General features: G+C 40.2%; 1 protein-coding gene across 5 annotated transcripts in view; it reads left to right on the top strand.

The window, feature by feature from the left end:
- Positions 1-22890, top strand: part of TANC1 (tetratricopeptide repeat, ankyrin repeat and coiled-coil containing 1) — a 101395-nt gene that overhangs the window by 21503 nt on the left and 57002 nt on the right. For 2 of the 5 annotated variants that reach the window (XM_064450883.1, XM_064450884.1), the window contains exons 2-3: positions 7786-7860; positions 22346-22549. In XM_064450883.1, the coding sequence (XP_064306953.1) occupies positions 7800-7860; positions 22346-22549 (265 nt within the window). In that variant the 5' untranslated portion in view covers positions 7786-7799. Of the gene's footprint in view, positions 1-7785; positions 7861-21565; positions 21640-22345; positions 22550-22890 lie in introns of those variants that run through there. The other 3 variants (XM_064450885.1, XM_064450887.1, XM_064450886.1) reach the window with 3 other exon arrangements.

Genomic DNA, 22890 nt, shown 5'->3' with positions numbered 1-22890 from the left:
CCACTGATGCAACCATAGTAGTGATGACATACAACATCATATTACAATTAACAGCATATTATTCAGTTCATTGGCTGTTTTCACCCAGAATTAAATCCCCCTGGGGTACACACCGAACTCCTCCATCCTCCCGCATCACCCACCAAGTGCACCCAGGTCCTCGAGCAAACGCAATCCCACGAGTGGGTTTGCCTCTGCTGGAAGCAGGAATAACCCAGACTGTCTTGCCCAGCATATTTTTTAGGTGCACTACAGGGACTCTATCCCCTTCCACAGTACGTAAGGATTCTGATTGGGCCGGGCCAGCTCGCCTGGCAGATCCCCTTGTGTTGACTAACCAGGTGGCTTTTGCTAAATGTGTATCCCAGTGTTTAAATGTTCCACCCCCCATTGCTCTCAGTGTCATCTTTAATAGTCCATTGTATCTTTCGATTTTCCCAGAGGCTGGTGCATGATAGGGAATGTGATACACCCACTCAATGCCGTGCTCTTTGGCCCAGGTGTCTATAAGGTTGTTTCGGAAATGAGTCCCATTATCTGACTCAATTCTCTCTGGGGTGCCATGTCGCCACAGGACTTGTTTTTCGAGACCCAGGATAGTGTTCCGGGCAGTGGCGTGGGGGACAGGATATGTTTCCAGCCAGCCGGTGGTTGCTTCTACCATGGTGAGAACATGGCGCTTGCCTTGGCGGGTCTGTGGGAGTGTGATATAGTCAATTTGCCAGGCCTCCCCATATTTATATTTCAGCCATCGCCCCCCATACCACAGAGGCTTTACCCGCTTCGCTTGCTTGATTGCAGCACATGTTTCACATTCGTGGATAACCTGCGCAATAACGTCCATGGTCAAGTCCACCCCTCGATCACGAGCCCACCTGTATGTTGCATCTCTCCCTTGATGGCCTGAGGTATCATGGGCCCACCGAGCTAGAAATAGTTCACCCTTATGCTGCCAGTCCAGATCCACCTCAGCCACTTCAATCTTGGCAGCCTGATCCACCTGCTGGTTGTTTCGATGTTCTTCAGTGGCCCGACTCTTGGGGACGTGAGCATCCACATGACGTACCTTTACAACCAGGTTCTCTACCCGGGCAGCAATATCTTGCCACAGTGCGGCAGCCCAGATGGGTTTGCCTCTGCGCTGCCAGTTGCTTTGCTTCCACTGCTGTAGCCAGCCCCACAGGGCATTTGCCACCATCCAGGAATCAGTATAGAGATAGAGCACTGGCCACTTTTCCCGTTCAGCGATGTCTAAGGCCAGCTGGATGGCCTTTACTTCTGCAAACTGGCTCGATTCACCTTCTCCTTCAGCAGTTTCTGCTACTTGTCGTGTAGGACTCCATACAGCAGCCTTCCATCTCCGGTGCTTTCCCACAAGGCGACAGGACCCATCAGTAAACAGGGCATATTGCTTCTCATCTTCTGGCAGTGTGTTATACAGTGGGGCTTCTTCAGCACGTGCCACCTCCTCCTCTGGTGATATTCCAAAATCTTTGCCTTCTGGCCAGTCCATAATCACTTCCAAGATTCCTGGGCGACTGGGGTTTCCTACTCGAGCCCGCTGGGTGATCAGTGCAACCCATTTACTCCACGTAGCATCAGTTGCATGGTGTGTAGAGGGGACATTTCCTTTGAACATCCAGCCCAGCACTGGCAGTCGGGGTGCCAGGAGCAACTGTGCTTCAGTACCAACCACTTCTGAAGCAGCTCGAACCCCTTCATATGCTGCCAATATCTCTTTTTCAGTTGGAGTATAGCGGGCTTCGGACCCTCTAATTCCAAACTACTGGCCCCATTATCCCAGCATCGGAGCAGCCAGGTGATAACGTGCTCACCTGAATGACGCCCGAAATCTTTCCGTATATCCCGCAACTCACTCAAGGATAGAGATCGGGTAGTTTCCGTTTCTTGTACACATGGTTCCTCCTCCTCCTCCTCTTCTCGTGATGGCCCTGGTTCATCGTAATCTCTTTCTAAACGAGTTGACTTTCTCTTCCATGATTTCTTCTTGCGTATAGGGGCGACTGATACTGGCACAGGTTGGTCCTCTGGTTCAGCTGCAACGCTTGGCACTGGGGTCTGAGTAGCTGCAGTGCCTGTCGTGGGGGTTTGAGTGGCCGCCGTGCTCATCACCGGGGTTGGAGCAGCTGCAGTATCTGTCGCAATGGGTTGGGTGGCTGCCGTGCTCATCACCGGGGTTGGAGCAGCTGCAGTATCTGTCGCAACGGGTTGGGTGGCCGCAGTGCTCGTCACCGGGGTTGGAGTAACTGCATTCTCTGTTGCGGCGGGTTGGGTGGCCGCCGTGCTCATCACCGGGGTTGGAGTAGCTGCAGTCTCTGTCGCGGCAGGTTGGGTGGCCACAGTGCTCATCACCGGGGTTGGAGTAACTGCAGTCTCTGTCACGGCGGTTTGGGTGGCCGCAGTGCTTGTCGCTGGGGTTGGAGTAGCTGCAGTGTCTGTCGTGAGGGTTTGGGTGGCCGCAGTACTTGTCACGGGGGTCGGAGTAGTTCCTTTCTCTTTCCCTTGGGGGTACTGAATAGTGTTAAATAGGGCTCGATAGGCATAAGCCAGACCCCAGCACATGGCAGTGATCTGTATGTCTCTGGAATTGCCAGGGTGACAACATATTTCCTCCAAATGTTCTACTAATTTTTCAGGATTCTGCACTTGTTCAGGGGTGAAGTCCCACACCATGGGGGGTGCCCACCGTCTTAGGCATTTGCCCATACTTTCCCACATACCCTGCCACGCATAGCTATCAAGCCTTGGGACAGATCTCTGGATTATATTCTTAACTTGCTTACTAACCTTAGACAGATCTGATACCACTTGCCAAAGCAATATCAACAGATGTATCTTAACTACACAAGGATGTTCAAGATACTGAAAAGTTGTTGTAAGGAGGGAGGAGACATTACATAAGATATTAGCTACGGTGCCATTCTGTATTTCCTCCATAAAAAACTCCTCAGAGGAGGAGGTATAATTGCTAATTGCCTCCATGAGGTGGTAGCTGTAGTACAGTAACGGCTTCCATGCAAAACCTAAATAACTGATAACAGTCAAGGCCAGTGTTTTAATAACAAGTCTCCTAGGCAAAATATCTCTAATCACTGCAGAGCACAGCCAGCTGACAGAACCAACAGCAAGTTTTAACATGTACTTTACAATCAGCATGGTAAAGACTGGACAAGCTAATACTGCGAGCAGATTAATCAATGCTGTGACCAGCAACTGTTATTATCTCAAACCCTTCGTGCCCCACGTTGGGCGCCAAAAATAGACTGTCGTGGTTCAGCCTCAGCTGGCAACTGAACACCACGCAGCCGCTCGCTCACCCCCCCCCCCACCCCTGTGGGATGGGGAAGAGAATCGGACGAGCAAAAGAACTTGTGGGTTGAGATAAGCACAGTTTAATAACTACAATAGAATGATGATGATAAATGATTATGATAATAATGACAGTAAGGTTAATATAATAAAAGGGAAAAGGGAGGAAAGGGAAAACAGGGAACAAAAACGCAGAAACACGAACGATACAGCCGCTCACCACCCGCCGACCGACGCTGCCCGTCCCCGAGCCGCGATTGCTCCCTCCCTCCCCCGGCCAGCCCCTCCCAGGTAGCATACTGGGCATGACGTTACATGATATGGAATATCCCTTTGGTCAGTTTGAATCCACTCTCTTAGCTGTGCCCCCTCCCCTCCCGGCTTCTTGTGCACCCAGCAGAGCATGGGAAGCTAGACGTGTCCTTGACTAGTATCAGCGCTGCCCAACAACAGCCTAAACATCTGTGTGTTATCTCAACAGGTTTTTTTCCATGCTAATTTCAAAGCACAGCACTATACCAGCTAGAGTGAAGAAAATTAACTCTATCGCAGCTGAAACCATGACACAGACAAACAAGGTTTTAGTTTGTAGACATCCCTTGCACCAGAGGAGTGGACAGGGCGTGCTTACACAGTTAAAGTTTCTAACACCATCAATGCACAAAAGAAGCACAAGTTTGTATTGCATGGTCCAGCTCTTAAATTTCTGATTTCCTAACTTCTTAATGCTGGCCCTCACAGTTTTGGCATCATTTATGTATGTATAAGCCTTTTTTGTTTAATCTGCAAATTTTAATCTTGTGCTGTTGTAAGAAGTAATATATTAAAATACCTTTTGCTGTACCTAATAAAGATTGATATTTTATAGGGATAGAGGAAAGTTAGCTGACTGTAACATTAGAATATCTGTAATAATTCAAATAATGCTGCTATACATAATTTTAAATGTAAAGTCATGCCTACCACACACCTATTTCAAACTATGGAAGATATACTTAGGTTCTTGATTTGTTATTGCTGTTTGAAGATGGATTTGATTTCCAAAAATAGAAAGTTTTCACATGACTTTCTCAAAAAAAAAACCCAAACCAGATGCTAACCAAAAAATTATATTTTTCCTCACGCACTAAATTTCTGTAAGACATACCAGTTGTTAAAGAAAGGAAAGCTGCTTAAATCTTCAGAGTTTGAACCCTTTTTTAGTCTTTTTTTCCTTCTATCTAGAGTTTCATGACTAGCTGTTTGATAACTAGTTACAGCTTTCTGATGAATCTCTTTGTAGCCTGTATATTCCTCTTGGCTGAGGTCTGCCACCATGGAAAACGTGTGGGAGGGCTTTTGAAAGGTGGTTTAGCATCTTGATGATCTCAGAGGCCTTTTCCAACCATTATGATTCTATTATTCCAGCTTACAGATCTGATCCATCTGAAAGATATCCATTATTAAACAACTTCTGATAGAATTGGAAGAGAAATAAGCTCTAAAATTTACAGTCTGGTTTTTTTTTCACACGTGAAGCAGAAGCCTGTGAGGTTTATGGCCTGTCTTGTGGATTTTGTTTTGGTTTTGTCTCCATCCACTGACAACTGTGTCATAGGTTGACTTGTCGAGATCTTTCATCCTCAGCCGAACACATCTTACTCCAGCCACAACCAGTTGCTGTGTGCGGTTTTTCTTGCAGATGTCTGTTTTAGAGGGAAGCATTCCACTCTTTCCGTACGGGCTGGAAGTTCTCCTGTAGTTAGTTGTCCATACAGCTCAGAAGTTTTTTTTTTGGTGTCTAAACTAAATTGTGTCTGCTGAAGAGCAGGCTTGTATTACATGGTCTATCAAGAGTTGATATATAGGACAGATTGTTTCCTTCTGTGTGCAGTCTTAAAATATATAACGGGCTAATGTAGTTAGGGCTCTCCAAGTCTTCTGTACTTAAAATTAAACAGCCTTTTCAGCCTCTCTGGCGTTGTCTTCTCTGTTCCCTCCACCTGATCTACATCTGAATTCTGGTGCCCACAGTGGGATGTGGGCTCCTCCAGAGGCCTCATTAGTACGAGATAAAGTGGAATAATGACTTCGTTTTAATGGCAGTTCATACAACTTAATAAGTGGTTTCTTTTCTCGTATCATCAGGTGGGCTGTTTACAGCTGACCATGTCCGAGTGTCTCGGAAGAGGCATTCTTCCTTTTTCGTGACAGTGTGCCTGAGGATGTGATGGTATTTTTCCTTGTTACTGCTTTTTGTGAAAGCTGTTGTGTAGTGGAGAAGTGCTGCCTTTTTCCTTTGCAAGGCTAGAAGGTATAAAGGGCTGGGAAAGAGGAACCCATTGGGGAACACACGCAATGAGTGAGAATGGACACACAGTACTTAGCTACCTTTCTGATCCCCACAATAATTGGCTGTTGAGGAACAAGTATATGGTATTTCAAAGGAAGTAGCCACGGCTGCAGTTACATTTTGGTTCAGGTTGTTCCATTTTAAGCTTCTTTTTCTAGATGTCGGTGCTTTTTGTTAATCTCTGAAAATTCTTTGCTGCTATGGACTGTCCCTGGATCTAGCTCATCCAGGCAAGTGAGGAAGGGGGAGTGTTTCCTCATGTTGAATTTAGTTTTTCCTTTCATGGACTTGTGGCTGCATTTTAGGATATATTTTCTTGTTTTCAAAAAATTAAGCATTGTTCAGGGGAGTGTCATTAACCATGTTCTTTCAATCCAGCCTTTACTACGTTGCTGGACAGATGTGTTGAGAGCTGCCACATAGACTTTGCCTATAGAATGTGATTGATATCGAGTCACTGGTACTGTAAACACGTAGAGTATATGGTTAAAAAACCAGCTTCACTCTTCCCAATTATCATTCAACATGCTAATATAGTATAATGATGCTTATTTACAGAAATTTATTTATGCTTTGTATTCCACAAATAGCCATAATTTGCTTCCTTTTAGTTTATTTAATTTTTCAGTTAGATGATCCAATTTTGAGGGTGTTTTTGTGGGCTTTTTCAATATTGTTTAATGCTGGAACTCGAGAGGGCTGTTCAGTTTACATTCTTTGGAGAACACCTGAAAATACTGCAGAACTCGTTTTACTCCTGTAGTTTGCAGAGAGATAGTAGTAGCAGAGTGGTTTGGTTTTTCTTTCTGTGTGTAATCCTTAGCAGATACTTCACCTGAGATGCAGAGCACAGAAGGTAGTGTGTTTGTGTGTTTGCTGCCTGCTTGCCCTATGGTGGGTGATCCTAAGGAGTGTAACCTGTCAGTACAACTTGCTTGAGATGTTACCGTTTGTGTGCACAGCTGTACCTGTGTGGGACTGACCAGGGACATGTGCAGTGAATATACCGCAGGCTTGCAAACCTTCCAGTTTTTTAATTAGTATTAGTTGTATGTGCTTCAGGTTATTCATAGAAGCGTAAGACCTCTGTTGTACTGATTTTTCTTTTTCTGCTTTATTTTGTAAAAAGAAGTGAACTTTGAGGAATCCATATTTTTTGGATGGAAGATTTTTGCTTTTCCTGTTGATTTCATGTAGGTTTTATGGCAATCCGTCACATAAGACAGCATAGTCAGATTAATTTTTTTTCCTTCTTGTTGCATATTCTGTACTACGAGTTTTCTAAATAGAGAAAACAAATGACGTTAGAATTTGTAGATGCTTCAGACAGCTTTCTGAGAAAGAAGTGATTGTCATAATTCCTTTCATTCTGTTTTCCTTACTTTATAACTGAAGATATCTGAAACAACTTAACTGTCTTCTACATTCACATCCCAGCTATATTTTTCCTATAATTAATAATCCTTTGAGATGTGCAGCTTGAAGCTGCTCACTTGAAGTTGGTTGTTAACTTTGAGATGTGGAAGGCAGAAGTGAGTGTGCTCACAGGCATGGGCATGTGGGCATATAGGCGTGTGCATAGCAGTGCAGCGGTTTAGGGAAATCGTTCAGCTTTCTGTGTTGGTCGGCAGTGCATTGTGCGTAGGTGAAGAACAATTGTGAGGTGATACCGTGGCCCGTTGTCACCCATCTGTTTCACGCTCCTGCGGTTTGCAGTGTCCAGCTGGTAGCGTGTCACCTGCTCCCCCAGCAGTGCTGATGAACTCTGTTCAGGAGTTAGACCTTTCTTCTGTTTTATTTTCGCCGGAGTGTCTTACAGTAACTTATACGGGTTTAGCCTTGTAACCTTAATTACATGTGGAATGTGGAGAATGCCGTATTTTTTTTCTGTGTAAGAAGACAGTGAACTCTAATTGCTTAGCTCAAGTATTAAAACATTCCTTGTGCATCAGGGCTTTGCTTAACCAAGCTATGTTGTAAAAAATAAATGTAACTACCAAAACGTTTCTTCTGATTACCTCACTGTTTTATGTGTATTGATCCTATCTTTATTTTGTTCGGTTTTGTGTGAATGGATGCGATTAACATTGCATTTATTTTTGTTTCTTTCTGTTGTCCTTTAGGAGCAACATTTAAAATGTTAAAGGCAGTTTTAAAAAAGAGCCGAGAGGGAGGAAAAGGGAACAAGAAAGACTCAGGTATGAATATTAATAAAGTATTTTGCAATGTAGATGAGTTGTGCATTTCAAATCCAGCAGTTAAATTTATTGTGTTGCAGCAGTGGTGCCCCATCTTTAGGGCAGCGGGCGACTCCTGTTGCTGATGCCAGCTGCAGGGAGCTCTGTCGGCCCCACGCCCTCCCCTCCGTTTTGGCCGGACTGCTCACGTGCAGAGCGTGAGTAGCAGGTCTAAGGTTTCCTGGAAGGTGTATCCCGTGCACGAGTTCCTGAATCGCTGCCGGGAAGGACAGATGAGAGCAGCTTGCTCTTGCAGGCTGTGTGTATTGTCCTGCCAGCTTAAACACGGCCCAAGGCCAAGGTTCAGAACCCTGAATTACAGAAATATATTTTAAACTACTTATTGAATTCTATTATAGGAAAAAAAAATGTATTATGGGTGATAGAATTTTTATTAGTTGTGTATTTAGAAAAAAATTATTGAAAATAAATTTAGTGAAAAGTTTTTAAGTTGGTTATCAAAATTCTGTCATGTTCTAGTTTTTGCTTTAACTACAGAGATTTTTTTGAATGTAAAATTAGTCATCAATAAATTGTGCTTTTAGGAAAGTAAAAATTATTTTACTAATAATCATAAATTTAGCAGGCCACTACTTATCTATATTGCCTTTCAGGAGAAAGGGTAACTAAGAACTCTAATTGCTGTTTTCAAGGGCAGAGAAGGACCAGTGATGCCCTTTGAGAAGGAGTAATAATCGTAGAAGTAGAGGTGTTGGTGGCTGAGTATTAAACCTGCCTGCTCTGTGCAGGTCATGCTGAAGGCTTTGCTGCAATGTCTAGAAAGCTAAGGGACCTGAGTGACAGGTACCTTTTCTTCAAAGTTCAATTTTTAACTTTTAATGCAGACTAGTCAATGTGTTATGTTAAACTATTACTGTACGTTAATACATCTGATTTTCTGAGGAGTTAGGTCCTAAATTACCTCTAATAGTGAATTTATGCTCTTTGGCAACACAAACTTATTACTCCCATAATAAAAAAAAAACCCAAACAACAAAAACCCCCCAAATATTCCTTTAATGTATTAAGTACAGCATGAAATATAGACTACCACATTCACATTTGTCAGAACCTTTAAAACAATGCAGTCGTATTTTCCTTGACAAGCAAGTTATATACGTACCTTGCGTTGCAGCTTTTAAAACTATACGGAGTTACATGGAGTCCTAAAAGGGGAGGGTATTTTAAGTGTTCTTTTGCAAAAAGCAGTTCTGTGTTCATCTGGCAGGTAATGTGTTCTTCAGGAAATTCTTGTGGTCTTGTGAAGTTTACTCTCTACCATGGTTTCTTTCTAAGCGATTGAATGATGAGAGTTATCCTGAAAAGAAAAAAAAAACATTTACACTAGATCAAAGATGCTCAGAATTGATCACAGAACAAGAGGAAAGGCATCCTGTTAATTTTGGTGTACTGCTGACTTTAAGTTACCAGCTGGAGTTGTTTAAATGTAGTGGGCTAAAGATTCCTGTGGCGAGGCTTTCATTGGTACATTTTTCCTTAAAATACTAGATGGAAATTGGTTTAAGCTCAAAAGGAAAATGCTGCTTGGAACAGAGCTTTGACCAGGCTTTGATTAAAATCTGAAGCTGGAAAAGCCTTTTTCCTTTAGGTCAGAAAACACATTTTCTTAATTTTAGGACCTCATCGCATCTGTCTGGATGAATATATGCAAAAGAAAGGATTTTCTCCCTTTGTTTTACAAATACAATGCTGCTGTATTTCTGAATACCAAGGGGAGTGTTAGAGTGTGGGAGTGGTTTTGGTTTCTTTTTTGTTTTGGGTTTTTTGTTTTGTTTTTTAAGCAAAGCTCTAGAGTTTCATGTATAAGTTGAATGTTACGGAAGCCAAGTATTGGGAAGAATCAGTGAATGATACCTGGCTGGTAACAGCTAGAGTAAGGAGGGGAGTGCAGGAGCCACTTTTTAAAAGGAAGTAATAAATTTATTCAGTGGATTCCAGAGATTTTGGCTTATTTTGTATTTGAAGATAATGTGAAAGGTTTGAAAAGAAATGTTTCCGTTCTGTGTTACATCCAGGACTTCTGTAAAGCTGTGTTCAGTTTAATAGTTTTCTCTTTGGTTCCATAGGACCTTTCAATTCTTTCAGCTGTAAGACATTTCTCAGCTCTTAGAGTTGTGAGGCGAGGCAAAGAACATTGGTCTTTGAAGAGCTTATTTTTTTGCTTGCTCTTCCCTCTGGTCCTTAAACTCTGAACAATGAGAAATGGAAATTTTTTAAATTGTAGAGTTGTCCCATTTCATTGCCCTTCAGGTCCATAATAACAACAGCAGCTCTTAAAATTTACTGCTCTCTAAAGAGCTATGAAGAGAGTGAAAATGCACGCTAATGATGGAATCTGACTTGAGAGACAGTTAAGACGGAAACATCTATCCTCCTAGCCACCATTTAAGAGAGCAACGCAGCAGTAAATTTAGATGCTTCTGTCAGCTTTGTCGGCACGTAGGTTTGATTTTTTCACTGATGAAGTTCTGAAAAAGTTGTCAGGTTTCTCAGAGCTCCAGAATGCAGCAGGCAGTAGATGAGTGAGTGTGGCTCACTAGCGTCAGACTAGACCCCGTTAGGAAGGCTTCAGTGATTTTTTTTCAATTCATACCCAGTTGAGGAATAATGCTGAACAGCTAGAAGGCAGGAAAATCTTAGGCTGCTGTAGCAGGTTCAGAACTGACTGTATGAATGTGCTTGCAAACTTCAGCTAGGGTGTGTGGGTAAATCTGTCACGCTTTGCATCCCAGTAAACAGAGGAGAGATGTTGAGGTGTTGAATTGCAGCGGAGGAGCTGTAACTCCTGAAAGCTCTCCTTGACCACTCGTGACTGTTTCAGTCTAACGGAAGAGGTTTAGGCTGAACTGCAATAGCTTATTCTTAAACTGAAGTAACCCCCTGTTGTCCCATGGGTTTACTTGTGCATAAAAGGAACGCCTGGAAGTCTGTGTAATTCAAATCTTAGTAGGATGATTCCGGTTTTACTGAATAGAATTTCCTGTTTGTACATTAACTAATCTTATTGCTTTTACATCTGTTGGCCTTGCAGAGCCAGGGCAAATTGGAACGTTGGTTTCTTTTTGTTTGTTTTCCTGGATTGATGGCACAACTGTAGTATTAAAAAGTCTGTAAAAGTGTTAGAGAGCGTAAAAAAATTAGGACTGGTTTTGGTTGTTTTGTTTTTGTTTTTAAATAGCTTATATAGATCTTAATGTTAGAATTGCCTCGTTTGCCCTGACATCAGATCTTAAGAGCTGAAGGTGTGCATAACGTTTTTGAAATCTAGCTGCCAAGTATGTTAATTACAATTTTTAATAACTTTTAAAACTCAGGGTTATCTTGAAAAAGAGGGTTGCAAGAATTAATGATGATGCATTTGGGAGAGAGACTGAAGGGCTATGCTGAAGGCTGGTAGAGGGTCTTTATATAACCAACTTCTGCCCTAATCAGGTGGAAGACTGTCATGTGCGAATCTGACTTTGGGATGGCAAAATGGCACCTTAGGCTACTCCAACAGCAGTACGCTAGCGATACATAGTTGGGCTCAGATCCTGCAGTTGCTTCAGTGATAATTCTTGCTTCTACAACTGCTTTATTAAAATGGGTTTATTTTAGATGTGGCTGGGAGGCATTGATAGGCAGGTGGCTGTTGCAGGATTAGGTAAATTCTAAATGAAGCAAAATTTGTGTGTTTAAACATGCACATAATTACATACAATGTAGCAGTATGCACAAACATTTGTGAAAATAGATGAAAAGAGAACATTGTTGACCTAATGTTGTTTTTGTATAGAACAACTTTTCACAACAAAACTTACTAAACTTGTAAATGTGGATTTGAAGACAAGGTGATTGTTATCGTGTTTAGGTAAAAAGATGTGCCAAAGGAACAGAATTAAAAAAAAAACCCACAATTTTTTGACTCAGGCATCCAACGTTTTCTGCATCCCGCTTTTTTTTCAGGTTCTCCACAGTATGAAGCAACCTGTCTTTACACCCCTTCAGACATAGTTGTTTCTGTTGTATGGAAATAAGTATCTGTAAGTTGATTTTTGTCTTGTCTTGTCCCACCTCCTTCCATTAAAGTGATGTACGTACTTGGTAAAGGACAGAACTCAAGGGGAAAAAGCCCTCAGCTTGCACCTTTCACATGAAAGTAACAGAGAACTGTTTTGTGGCAGTTTGGAACCAAGCAAGAAGAGGCCAAACAGGAACATTCATTTTTGTGCCCTGGAAAGTAATCTGTGGTTTTATACTGTCTCACGTACGCTGAGCTGGACATGTGCAGCAATTACTTTCTGAGTTTCCCTTTGTTTCTCAAGGTTTTCATTCAGTCTCAGAAGCAAAGTAAAAAATTTGGTATTTTATCCTGTCTGTCAGGTCATTATCATCAAATAAATATTATCCTTTTAAATTCTGAAAGAGTTTCCAAGTCCTTTAGAGATTCCTTAGAAAGGTGTCTTTCTAGTAAGGAGTGGCAGACCTAGTCTTCTTGATTGGGAGTCTGTTAGTGTAACTCTCACTAGTCCTTATGACTTCTGCTTAGGGCACGCATTTTCTTGCCTTATTCTTTGCCTTTTGCCATTGTTTTGTTAATGGACTTTATTTTCTAGGTTTAAGATAATCTCGTCTCTTTGTCTTTATTTCTACCGTGTGTGTCTTTCTAACTACCCTGGAAATCTCTTTCTGCTCTCTCTTCTGTGTTGTTTCCATAGTTGATTGTATGTTTTCCCGTTTATTTCCTTGAGGCTTTTAAATCCTCCTCTGGAGCCACTGGGAGATTCTCTGCCTCTGGAGAAGGCTGGACCTTTTTTTATTTTAGTATAGCACAGAAACTTTGTATCTTAGTGTCACAATTGAAGAAATCAGAGACAGGAGACTGTTGTTTGAACTCAGGTTCTACAGGGTTACCTGCAAGTCTTGTCTGTGTCCATGATGAGGTGATAGTATTAAAAATATACACAATAAGCTTCAGAATATGAACAAAAATTACTTTTAAATTATGATTGTTTTAGTAAAAGTTCTAGTCAGCTACTCATTCTTAAAAATGCTTCAGAGAGAGATTTGTGTTAGTATTTCCTTTTGGTTTTATATGCTGCCAGCTGCTTTGCAGTATATAATTATGTTTGTTTTCTTTATGTCCTAAAGCCAGCAACTCGCCTGCATTCTGGGAAACTGTTTTCTTTTTTTTATTATTTTTACTTACTAAGCAAAAGATTATTCAATATAAAATACTTATAATGTATTTAAAAAAAGAAAATGCTGTATATTAAATCTCTACAGAACACATTCAGTTATTTCAGATGGCTTTCTAGTAGCATGAGCTTTGTCGTTCTGTTGACCCAATATCAGGCCTGAAGGAACATGAATAATGGAGGTATTGTGCTTAGTTTGCATCGTGCTTCCTTCACTAAATCCCATCAGAAGTTTAACATCAAATGTAGTACACGGTATGCAAAAAAACCTCGTTGACTTCACTAGAAATTAATGTGGTAAGTAGTTGGGACTTCTAGGTTTTCCAGTTTAAAGGCTTGTTAGAGGATCATGTAGTGCTCAGATAACAAGGGACAGACCGTTATGTCCACAAAAAGATAATGTTTAGAGTGTAATACTATAGTGCTTTAAAGGTAGAGAATCTGGAGAAATGAGATGAGTGTTTTTGATGTCTGGATGATGAAATAAAAGGTATTGAAGTGCTTACATATTTGTAGGCATCGTACTTTCAGTGATTGTATTCAGTTTTTTTAATGTGGGCTACAAAAAACTTCCATATTAATGAATCTTTCTTGGATCTTGTTTGATTCTCCTGTCAATCAGACTTAATTTTTTTACAATACTGTGCTGAGACGGTTCCATTTGTTTTTCCTCCTTCTTATATTCCAGTATCTTTATATAAGCATCTTTGACCTAAATATGAGTGCACAGTTTTTGAACATTAGGATAGAATGGACGCTTATTTCTGCATTATGTTCTGTTGTTGATTGGCATACTCCTAGTTATTTTGTTTGCATGCCTTGCTCTTTATCAACAATTTATACTGAAGGTGGATGAAATCTGTGAATTTGAAATGTCTTCATTTTTTACATATGATCAGATACAGTTAAGAAATTGAGTTTATCCTTAGTATTCTTTTTGAAAAGTAAAATGGCTTTCAAAGGCATGAGCTGGGATTGCTCGTATGATGATCTGTCATTCCTGTTTTTCTTTCTCCCTTTCCTACTAGCATAGGCCACTGTTACGAGCCTGACACGCAGCACCAGCACAGCACTTTGAATGATAAACATAAACGTGCTTAAATTCACTGACACCATTATATTTTTTTTTCTAATGGCAACCAAATTGCTCCTTTAAAATAAAAGTGAAGGTGTTATGTAAGAAGGCCTAATCTTTTATTAAGACCCACTACTTAATCATTATTTTAAAATCAAGTGTTTTCAGAGTTATTTCCCTGTAGCAGTAAAGGTTCAACACTCAGCTGAACTTGTTTTGTTAAATGCATATTTGAACCCCACGTTTCTTGCGTTATGTCTCATTAAATATTTCTATCTGACTAATATACTTGTAACCAAGATGAAATCACCAACAGCTTCAGGTACCCTTCTGGCAAACTGAAAGGCTTGCAATCATTAAATAAAATACATTTGCGTTCTAAAACTGACTATGCAAATTCAGTTGGCTTTCTCTGTCCAAACTCTCTATGATATTAGGCTTTGAATTTTAAGTGCAAAGGGACTTTGTGGTGCATAAAGTACACATCCACTAGCTGGGACATTGAACTCGTACTGGAATACTTTCAAGCTTCAGTTTGACTTCTTGTTGTTACTCTAAAAATATCTTGCAGCAGAAGCAGCATTGTTTCATGCTTAAAATATGGAGCTGTTTTTGATTATTCTGTGTTGCTTTGCCCACTTTCTGCGGCTGATGACAGTTATTTAAGAGTTTAAATTCCTTTTTTTGCTGAGCAGTGAGTTTTTAATGTGGTGAATGTCTTTTCCCAGAAGCTAATTCCAGTGATATACCCTATGCACATATAAACAGGGGGAAAAAAAATAAATCCTGCCCTTGAAATACATAAACAGAAATTACCTTGGTGGTCCTAATAACCTCTGTTTATCACTGTTTTCTTTAGAAATTGGTTGTTAAGTAAGCATTACAAGAGAACATTAGTATTTTGTGTACTGAAAAAGTAATCCAGCGTTCAGAAATACATGCCAGAAAGTGAGCAAATAACGTCAAGAACGAGCATAGTTGGCAAAGATTGTCCATTTGGACCCTTTATTCTAATCTGTACATGGTTTGTTTCTCATTCAGTGCACTTCACTGTTTCTGTTACTCAGGCTGTGAAGAGTTTTCTTTTCACATTCCAGGCTAGTTTCTCCCTTTTTCTGGTCTCTCCAGGGTCTCCAGAGCAAAATAATTAAATGTTGATCTTCCCTAATGCATGTGTTTTACATGACAGAAGCCTGGTTTTTTTAACCCCAAAAGGCTAGCCGGTGAACTACTTCACTTACCATGATTTTGTCTTCAACTCCTGATCAGTATCGGTAGGAGTGTGCATGGTTACCTTGTCCTAACCGGAAAGAGGGGCTCACATGGCTCCTGTAAGCCTAGATTGCCTGCTTGCTAAGTTGGACTGGCTGCAGATGTACAAGTACACGCACACATGTAAGTATTTTAATTTTGAAAGACACAGATCCTTTAAAGGGCAATTGTCAGCGTTTTGCAATTAAAATAAAGCACCTTATACACAGTCACCGAACCATGCTACAGAGTTCTGTCTAGAGTTGCCTGTCAATTCTGTTGAAAAATAGGATGGGAATGGAACACAGAAAACTGTTTGTTTTTTTTTTTTAACATCAAAACCACTGGTTTTGGTAATCCTTAAACAGCTTCTTATTACTTAGACATTGTGATGCCTTGTTCTGGAAAGTGCTTTCCAACTGTATGGCTTTCCTCATGTTGTACAACTACTTTCTTTTTCCCACTCAAAATTTCCGTCTGAACTTTTCTGTAAAGTCTCACCTTTTCTTAAGAAAGATTAGGATGAAACACATCCTGCGAAGCAGAATAAAGTTTAATAAGCCTGTCAGTAGTAATGTCTAAGCAAACCTGAATGTTGGATATTCCTGTTTGCAGGGGCAGTCTTTCTTCTCGTAGTGCTGTGAGTGCATGTAGATTGGTACAGTTGCTACTTGTGCTGTTCTTCACAACTCGGCAGTTCTCACAGAGGTATCGTGGGGCACTTGATATGAAGAGAGCAGAAGCCTCACGTAAAACAGCTAACAAAATAACCCAGCAGTAGTTACTGTTGTTAGTTTTTTGCGTGCTCCCCTTGTCTATGTGATTTAATTCTGTCTCAGACCATTATGCTTGCTCTAAAATAGCAAAAGAATTAGGCCTCTTAAGCTCACCTTTTCAGCTTTTCCTGGTAAAGATTCTCCAAAGAGCTTTACAAGAGTTTCAGCGATGGCTGTATGTGCACAAGTCATCACAGAATTGCAGCACCGCGGTTACCCAGGACTGGGTCCAGTCAGCTTTTGAGTCTCCAGAGATGGACACTCTACAGCCTCCCTGGGCAACCTTTTCCACGGCTCTGCCACCCTCACCGTTTTTAACAATATGGTACAATAGTGGCTGACAAATTTAGTGATTCCTCTATTCCAACAGAAATGTCAGGGCAGTTGGCAGACAGAACAATTGCGTGCAGGTTGACACTGAGCCAGCCAGCAGGTTTAATGCTGGTTGTGTTCTTTTCTGCAGAGTACAATTGCTTTTTTGCCTTCACAGCGTATCGATCGCAGAGGACTGTCGACGTAAGCCAGCAGTGGCCTTGGTTGACACGTAGCCCCAGACCAGTCCTGTTAACGTTCTCTCTTCCTAAGGATAGTTAGCAGTGGTACCCAGGTTTTTGCCACCTTCTGGTCTCCTGCCCCAAATGTGTTACAAAAATGCAAGGTTTGTTTACTGCTTTGCTTTCCGTTTCATGCCAGATTAACTGCCTAGCTCTGACCAGATTATAGTCAAGTTCTCATTTGTTTGGGAGGTGTTATCAGTGCACTTCACCCCATGGTGCTTGCAAGGAACCTTTTTCAGCAATAGGATCCTGTAGCGTTAACACTTTAGGTTTTTAAAACATCTTAGGCAGAACTGCAGAATCTAAGATTTCTTCTGCTATAGCACAGTTTTATATCAGACGTATATTTAAGTGGGTTGAGAGTCTTCTGTTTTACTTTAGTAGATAGGTTAAGGTAGAAAAAGGCAAAATTGGCTATCTCGGAAATACATATGAGAGAATTCTGTGGAATATTGTCTGTTCTGCAGGTGCTGTCAGTGATCAGACTTCAGGAATCTGCATTTTCATTGCTTTAGCCTTCACTGTTTTGAAGGTTCTGGTCCTATTCCTTCATGTTAAAATAATGTGAATTCCAACATTTGCACCGAACTCCAGTTTACCCATGTTTTGGTAGTTAGCATTCTTCTGGTTTCTAAGCAACTTATATTGAATGAAGAATTAGATGTGTTTTATTATGTTTAATACTGACATGTACCTGTAAAGATTTTCATTTTAGTTATCCTCTCTATTCAATAGAAGGATTAGTTTAATCTACAAGTTCTCTTTTATGATATTGGGCTCTACAAAATCATTACTTTAGCCAGCCATCCTTGTATCTTTTTGTATCTTAAGGGGGGAAAAAAAAAAAGCAGTTTGTTACTCAGATTATGCCTTTCAGTTGGCATCCGTAGGTGCAACTAAACTGGGATTTGATTTCCATTCTCAAAGCTTTTTGTGTGTGTTTTTTAAAGCTATTAAGTTGTTTCCAAGGTTACTTTGACCACTGAATGAGAACTCTGGTGTTGATTGATGCTTATGAAACTTTTTTGTCCGGAAGCTACTTGGCAGTGGAAAATGTAAAACTCAGAGGTTTTAAAAATAAGAAAGTGGGGTTTCACAGGACCTTTCTTTATGTTTTAGTTTGACATTATTAAAAAAACTTGAGAGGTCATCTTCCTCCTATTCTAGAACTAATGTTTGTCTGTTTTATGTTGGAGTAGTGACCAAGAAATGTAATGTAGATTTAAAGTATTATTCTGGAAGATAAAATAGTTGAAATTACTAACCTTTAAGTTAGTAACAAGTATTTTTTGTTTTCCATGTGCATCAGCGTGTGTCATCTGGTTATATTTGGGCATTTTAACAAGCTGTATTTTGACAGCTGTTACTCATGCATTTTTCTAATATCATTCCCCTAATATCGAGTTGTGTGTGGAAAGCGTAATGTATTACCTTGAGGATCCCACAAGCTTGTTAATTTTGGGTCTGTGTTGTCACACATGTTGATCCAAGTATTTTACGGGAATTTTGCTGTAAGTTGCATGAAGTGTGTAGATTTGGTCATCAGCCCAATTTATACAGAATACAAAATGCAGGATTAGGATAAACTAAATATGCAGGGTAGATTCAGAGACGTAAGAAAGGATGATAAAAGCATATAAAACAAAGCTTGCCATCCCACATTATCACATGTAATTTAACTATATCCAGCTGTAAATACAGTTACTTGTGGGGATATAGAGCCTCCCTTCATGCTGGACCGCAAGAATAAGTTTTGTAGGTCCATTTACAGAGCCCATAGGACCAACAGCTAGAGGTCACCTGCCTCTGATTTCGTCCTGTAACTCGCTGTGATAGAGACCCATGGGCTATTATAAAATTGCGTACGTCTGAGGCAAGGGCTTTAACATCCAGCTGACCTGACTGTCTCCGTGGGAACTCGGTGTCTCGCAGTCTAACTCGGCATGAAGCAGCTGTTCCTCCTGCCGTGACTCTGCTGTATGTGGTGAGGAAAGGTGGGCCCTGTCCTCGCGTCGGCCAGAGACGGGGTGCTTCCAAATCTTCCGCCCAGTTCCGCCCTCCTACACACCTGCCCCCGCACCCCCTTTCTTGACCTCTTGCTCCCTTTCACGGGGTGAGAGTATTTTTACTTGTGTTAGGGAGAAAGCCAGTGGGAAGAACAACGCCGAGGAGGTGCGTAGAGAAGCCGAGGCAAGCAGCTGTCCTGCTTACCCTGTTAGCAGCCTCTAGCTGCGTGTGGACCTGGGGCCTTCCTCAGCGCAAAGCAGCTGTCAGTTGCCATCAGCAGATCACTCACGGGAAACAGCCCCCGAGCCGTGTAATGTGTGGCCTTTGAATGCCAAAACCTTTCCATTTGCTGTTCATTACCGTTGGAGTTGTTCTTGGATCTTGGGGGTCTACAGGGAGTTGTTCTCCTGGTGGATCATCTGGTTTGTGCCTGTGGCTGGGACGGTATTCGGAGGGCTGTGGTGTATGAGTTCTGTTGGTTGCCTTCTATTCCTGTTTGGTTTTTTGAGGCCACAAATGTAGGATTGGTCTGTTGGCTAGTGTGGCATTTAGTTAACAGTTTTTTAGAAAGGTCCCGGAGGAGCAACTGTGCAGTTTCTGCTTTCTTTGAATGATTTGTGTCTAATAGCTGTCTGCTCTTCCATAATATCCTAACCATTTTTCATTTATAATGTGCTTTTTTCTGCTTCAGTAGAACACGTTACTGTTTAAGCATGTTCCAGCATCACTGAGGATATGATGTCCTCATAGGCTGAAGCTGCTATGGTTGGGTTTTGTCAAGGTGTGATTTTTTGCATTAAAAAGCTGCTGTATCTTAACAGCATGGGTATGTGAGTGACAATAAGCAAAACCTTGTTGTAAAATTAGGAAAATAAGCGATTGAAAAGGAGAATTTCTGTGGTACATGTTTTTGAGTATTTGGTTTTTAAGTCATACTGCTCTTAGAATTCAAGTCATGAAAACCCAATCTTTGTACCCCTCCCCACAGTATCTGCAGTTCTGTCAGGGAAACATAATAATAAGAAAAACTGGAGTACTGCTGTAACAGAAATTGCTAAGATACAGTTGAGTGTGTACATATAGACTGTAAAATATCTTTCAAGATACTGTCATGATCAAATAGTCTAAACTTATTGATAAGAGTTATGCCAGCAGTGTATTTAGCGCTATCTCTCTCTCTTCCATGGTGTAATGTTTCATATACAATAGAGAAAGATAAATTAAAATTAATCAAAAATTTGCAAGTCTGCTAAGAAGAAAATGAATTAAGCACTGATTAGACCTGAAGGGGAGAGTGATTTTTGTTTGCTGTTCTCGCCTCTTGCACCCCTCACTAGCATTCCAGCCAGAATATTTAGACAAATTCCAAATTAAAACCGTGGCAACATATTTAGTAAAAAACTTTAACAAGAATGCCAGTATTTTCTAATTGTAGTCAGCTGCAGTGCCATGCTAATTCCTTGCTTTTTGCTTATGTTCAAAGGAAAAAATAGAGTATCACAAGTTCCTCTGTGCCTTCTTCAACAATTTCTGAAGGAAGCTCACATGTACTGTATTGAATAATAAATAATAATGTACCTAATGTTAAATCTGTCTTTAATACAGCTATTGCAAAACTTTAATTTCTAAAAGAACAGAGAAAGAAAATCCTGTCTCTTGATTTCCACTGAAAGTAAATGGGAACTCAGTAATTTAGGTATCCTGGTGTTTCAAAAAAATCTCACATATGTGATTATAGCATCTAAAATATTTAGTCTTTTTATTTTAAATATATAGTTAGGCTATACTTTTTAAGAGCAGTGTGTTACAGCTAGCTTGCTAAAACATTGAAGCTGCTTTTCTAGTTCTCAGGATTTTAAACCAATAGCTAAACTCCTATAATACTTTCAATAGACTTTTTTGGGGGGGAAGTTACTTAGTTTTTAATTTCCATCTTGACTTGATGAAACTAGAGTTTATTCCTTAAAATCATTACCTGTTGCTATGAATTTTGCTGTAACAGGGAGGAGAACTTTTGGACAGTGGTAGTTTAGCTGGTTTCAGAGAAATAAGATAAAGTTTTACAGGTACAACATGTTAAGAAAAGTTTGAATCTAGCATAGCGTTCTTCGAGGTCATTTATCATACATATCCTTCATGTGTGGTTCTTTTGAGGAAAAAAAGTATGGCTAGACAAAACCCCCAAATAGTCTTAAATACATGCACTTTCGGAAATACGGGGATTAGACTTTAACATTCAGGCATGTTTGCTTTTCTTATCTTCCATGCATCCCTCAAAAAAAAAAAAATAGAGTGGTAGTTAAATTGACAAAAATATCTTTATTTTTCTCAAAGGGTTAGGTTTGTTTCTTTCCTTCTGACACAGTATGGAAGGCCATTGTGTGCAGTTAATATGGTAGCAGAACAGCTGTTAAAAACTGAAGGCAACAACTGAATGACAACAGAATGAACAAGAAATGCAGATCTGGCAGAGCCACATTTATTTGAAGTGTTTCCTTACTGTGAGAAAATAGACCTGGTATGAGGGATTCAAACTTGAAAATATATTAGTTCTCCTTTGTCTTTTCGTCTAGTTGTACTTCGGGTTCCAGCACTTCAGCCATGCTGCTTTTGCACATGGGCTTTTCTAGAAAATGTTCAGGCATTCTCCTTCCTCTTTGGATCAGTTTTGTTTTGCTGGTTTTTATCTTGGGTCATACCAGTTCTATTTCAGCAGTAGTTCATGTAAATTATTGAGCAATAGCCTGATTTGGGTATTAAAAAAACCTGTAGTTAGTTGGTAACCTCTTTTTTTTTTTTCAGTTCTGTCTCTGTCATCTGACTAGGAAAAACCTAGCATTTTAAACATGTATTTCTGCTGTCCTTGAATTACTACTGTGAGCAATATATTTTTCTGTTGTTTTGAATATATATTCTCCACTTAGCTGAAATTGCATTTCCTACACCAGTAAGAAATTTATCTGTTTTGAGTGTATTCCCCTGTTTTGACGTGCCACTTAGTCCACAACATACTAACAGCTTGTTTTTTCCTTAGATAAAATCACTGTTGCTGTCAAATTGCACATAACTGGACCTCTCTTTTAAAACAGAAAAATAAAGCTTAGACTGGCCATCTATATTGAGTGTACCTTTTAGTGATCTATCTTTAAATCGAGTGTAAGGGGTAACCCAACTGAATTCCTCCTTTAAAACTAGTTCAGTAAACAATATTTTCAGATGATCTTGACTTTCAGGATATCACAGGGATCCTAAAATACCTTTTCAGCTGTAAAAATACTTTTATCTTCATAAGAAATTTGGTTTTACCTCTGAGGATGAAATCTGAAAGGTGCTTTGTTGAAAGTGAGGTTTTTCTTCCACCTTGCCGTCTCTATTGCAGTAAAATAAAATCTCACTTACTTGTGTATTTAAATTTTTCTAGTGGTTGTCTGGATTCTGCAGGGGAGGGTGCACAGAAAGACAAGTCATACTGAATTGTTGCTGTCAAGTATGTTTTCCTATGTGAAACACTTGTATTTCAATGCAACTCTCTGCTTTTTATTTTGATATATCACATAACGGATGACAAAATTCTATTTTTAGCAGGTGACTCCTGCCCAGAGAATGCCTTTCAGGTTATAGCAACATCTGGCCACAATGCAGATTTTCCCACTGGCAACCAGCCAGTCTCTGAGGACACTTATAGAATGAACTTGGCTAAAGGAGTCTCAATGTCGCTTCCATCTTCACCTCTGCTGCCACGCCAGTCCTATTTGATGCAGTCGAGATCAAACAAAAAGTCTCCAGGTAAAATGAAACTGATGAGCAACTAAAACTTTCATAGCACTTTAACTCAATTTTTTATATACTTTTAAGAAAAGTAATACAGTAAAATCATGTTAATCTTTTGCAATAAGAACAAGAGCAGTGAATGCTTTTTGCGTGTTCCCAGGGAAAAAGGTAATAGGTGATTAAATAGAATATATTATTTCATACAGCAAAGAATTATTCTAATAAATTTGGTATCACAAATACCTATTTTGAAATGTCTGTGTTTAAAACAGATTTTTTATGATTTGTATATCAGTTAGGTAGAAGACAGCTGCAGAAACCTTTGTTTATGCATATGTTAGTGACTGTGTAAGAGT

This window comes from Phalacrocorax carbo, chromosome 5, assembly GCF_963921805.1.
Source record: "Phalacrocorax carbo chromosome 5, bPhaCar2.1, whole genome shotgun sequence".
In the NCBI taxonomy this organism is placed as follows: domain Eukaryota; kingdom Metazoa; phylum Chordata; class Aves; order Suliformes; family Phalacrocoracidae; genus Phalacrocorax; species Phalacrocorax carbo.
This window is presented reverse-complemented; position numbering and strand designations above follow the sequence as displayed.